This window comes from Sphaeroforma arctica (genome assembly GCF_001186125.1).
Source record: "Sphaeroforma arctica JP610 unplaced genomic scaffold supercont1.6627, whole genome shotgun sequence".
Taxonomy (NCBI): domain Eukaryota; class Ichthyosporea; order Ichthyophonida; genus Sphaeroforma; species Sphaeroforma arctica.
In genome coordinates, this window is record NW_014033931.1 from 1 (window position 1) to 1606 (window position 1606).

At 44.0% G+C, this 1606-nt stretch overlaps 1 protein-coding gene across 1 annotated transcript; it reads left to right on the top strand.

Moving 5' to 3' along the window:
• Positions 1-1294: 1294 nt before the first annotated feature.
• On the top strand, positions 1295-1495 carry SARC_15729 (hypothetical protein; the record flags this gene model as incomplete). The annotated part of the gene is made up of 1 exon (XM_014290158.1): positions 1295-1495. A coding segment is annotated over exon 1 (157 nt), but the record flags the coding sequence as incomplete, so codon positions are not given.
• Positions 1496-1606: the final 111 nt, after the last annotated feature.

Genomic DNA, 1606 nt, shown 5'->3' on the forward strand with positions numbered 1-1606 from the left:
GTGTGTGTATGTGTGTGTGTGTGTGTGTGTTTGTTTGTTTTTTTATGGCACGCATGTATGATGATACGTATTTTGTACATATATGCACGTGTAGCTCTTGTTTCAGCGATTCATTTTCTTCAAAGCTTATATGCATTTGTCGGGCTCGGTGCCTGCGGATAGGATTCTGAAGCCAGAATTCCTTCCAGGCCCGTACGTTATATATTGTATACATATATGTATGCAAGTATCCAATGTCCTGTCCATCCCGCCGAGGAATGGTCCCATCTTCACTATCGGGTAATAGCAATTCCCTGGGCTATCGTTCACTTGTATTGCACCCGTTTCTGATATATTGTACTGTTTCTGTCCACAGTCCCATTCCGTGAGGTCAAGGACTCTTACATTGAGCGGATCGCAGAGTTGACACTGGAGGAGATCCCCGACCAATTAGTCGGCTACATGCGCGCTAATAACATACAACCGAACCCACCATTACCTGCGGTAAGTGCACTACCACTACAGCTGTGACTGGGTAGTAATACATAGTACATAGCACACACGATGAAGTACAACATACACCCTAACCCACCATTAAGTGCACTACCACTACAGCTGTGACTGAGGTAGTGTCTTCGGCCGTTGTTAGACATAGTACATAGCACATACGATGAACTATAACATACATTCTAACCCACCATACCTGCGGTAGTGTCTTCGGCTGTGGTTAGAGATAGTACATAGCACTTACTATGAAGTATAACATACAACCTAACCCACCATTACCTGCGGTAAGTGTACTACCACTACAGTTGTGACTGCAGTAGTGTCCTCGGCTGTTGTTGGGCATAGTACGATGGATATAGTACGGAGTGTTTTGTATTCGCATTGGTAGCCCTGTTACGATTTTAGGGGCTTCGGGTCATGGAGTGCGCCAAGTGCATATAAATCAACCAACCTCAAACCCTAAAAACCCTAAACCGCAAGCCCTAGAAACCCTAAACCCGAAGCCCTATTATTGAGTGAATTAAGTGCATAGAAATCGGAGAATCTATTTGTTCGGCTACACGCATAATAAAACACCACCTGAACAAATTAGTACGCGCGAGGATAGGCTCTATACGCCCCTGTAGATAGTATGCTGGTTGACTCTGAGCGAACGTTATGATCACGTGATGAGTTTGAAATAGGTCCTGATCCATTAGACGTACAGTACAGGAAGATATCCCAGTGAAGTTTGCTAGTATAAAACTACACCTTTGTAAACCCTAAACCCTAACACTCGAAAACACTAAAACCCTGTCGCAGAACCATAATGCGGATTTGACTTCACTGGGCAACAGCCGCAAGTCCTTCCACATGGGTAACATCCCCGCATTCAACCAGGGAGTGAGAAAGAACACCAAGTCAACCATGACTAACCATGCACTGGAAGCGGCCCTTATCAATAGTACCAAGAACCCCAATCCATTGCGCTCGTCCATGTATTCACTGTCAACAGCTAATCTCCGCACAGGTATTAACACCTTTTGTCGTTAGTGGGCGTATATTTATGTATACTATTAGATGGACGTATTTTGTGTGTATTTGTGAATATTAACGCATTATCATACATTGCAAGTAAATT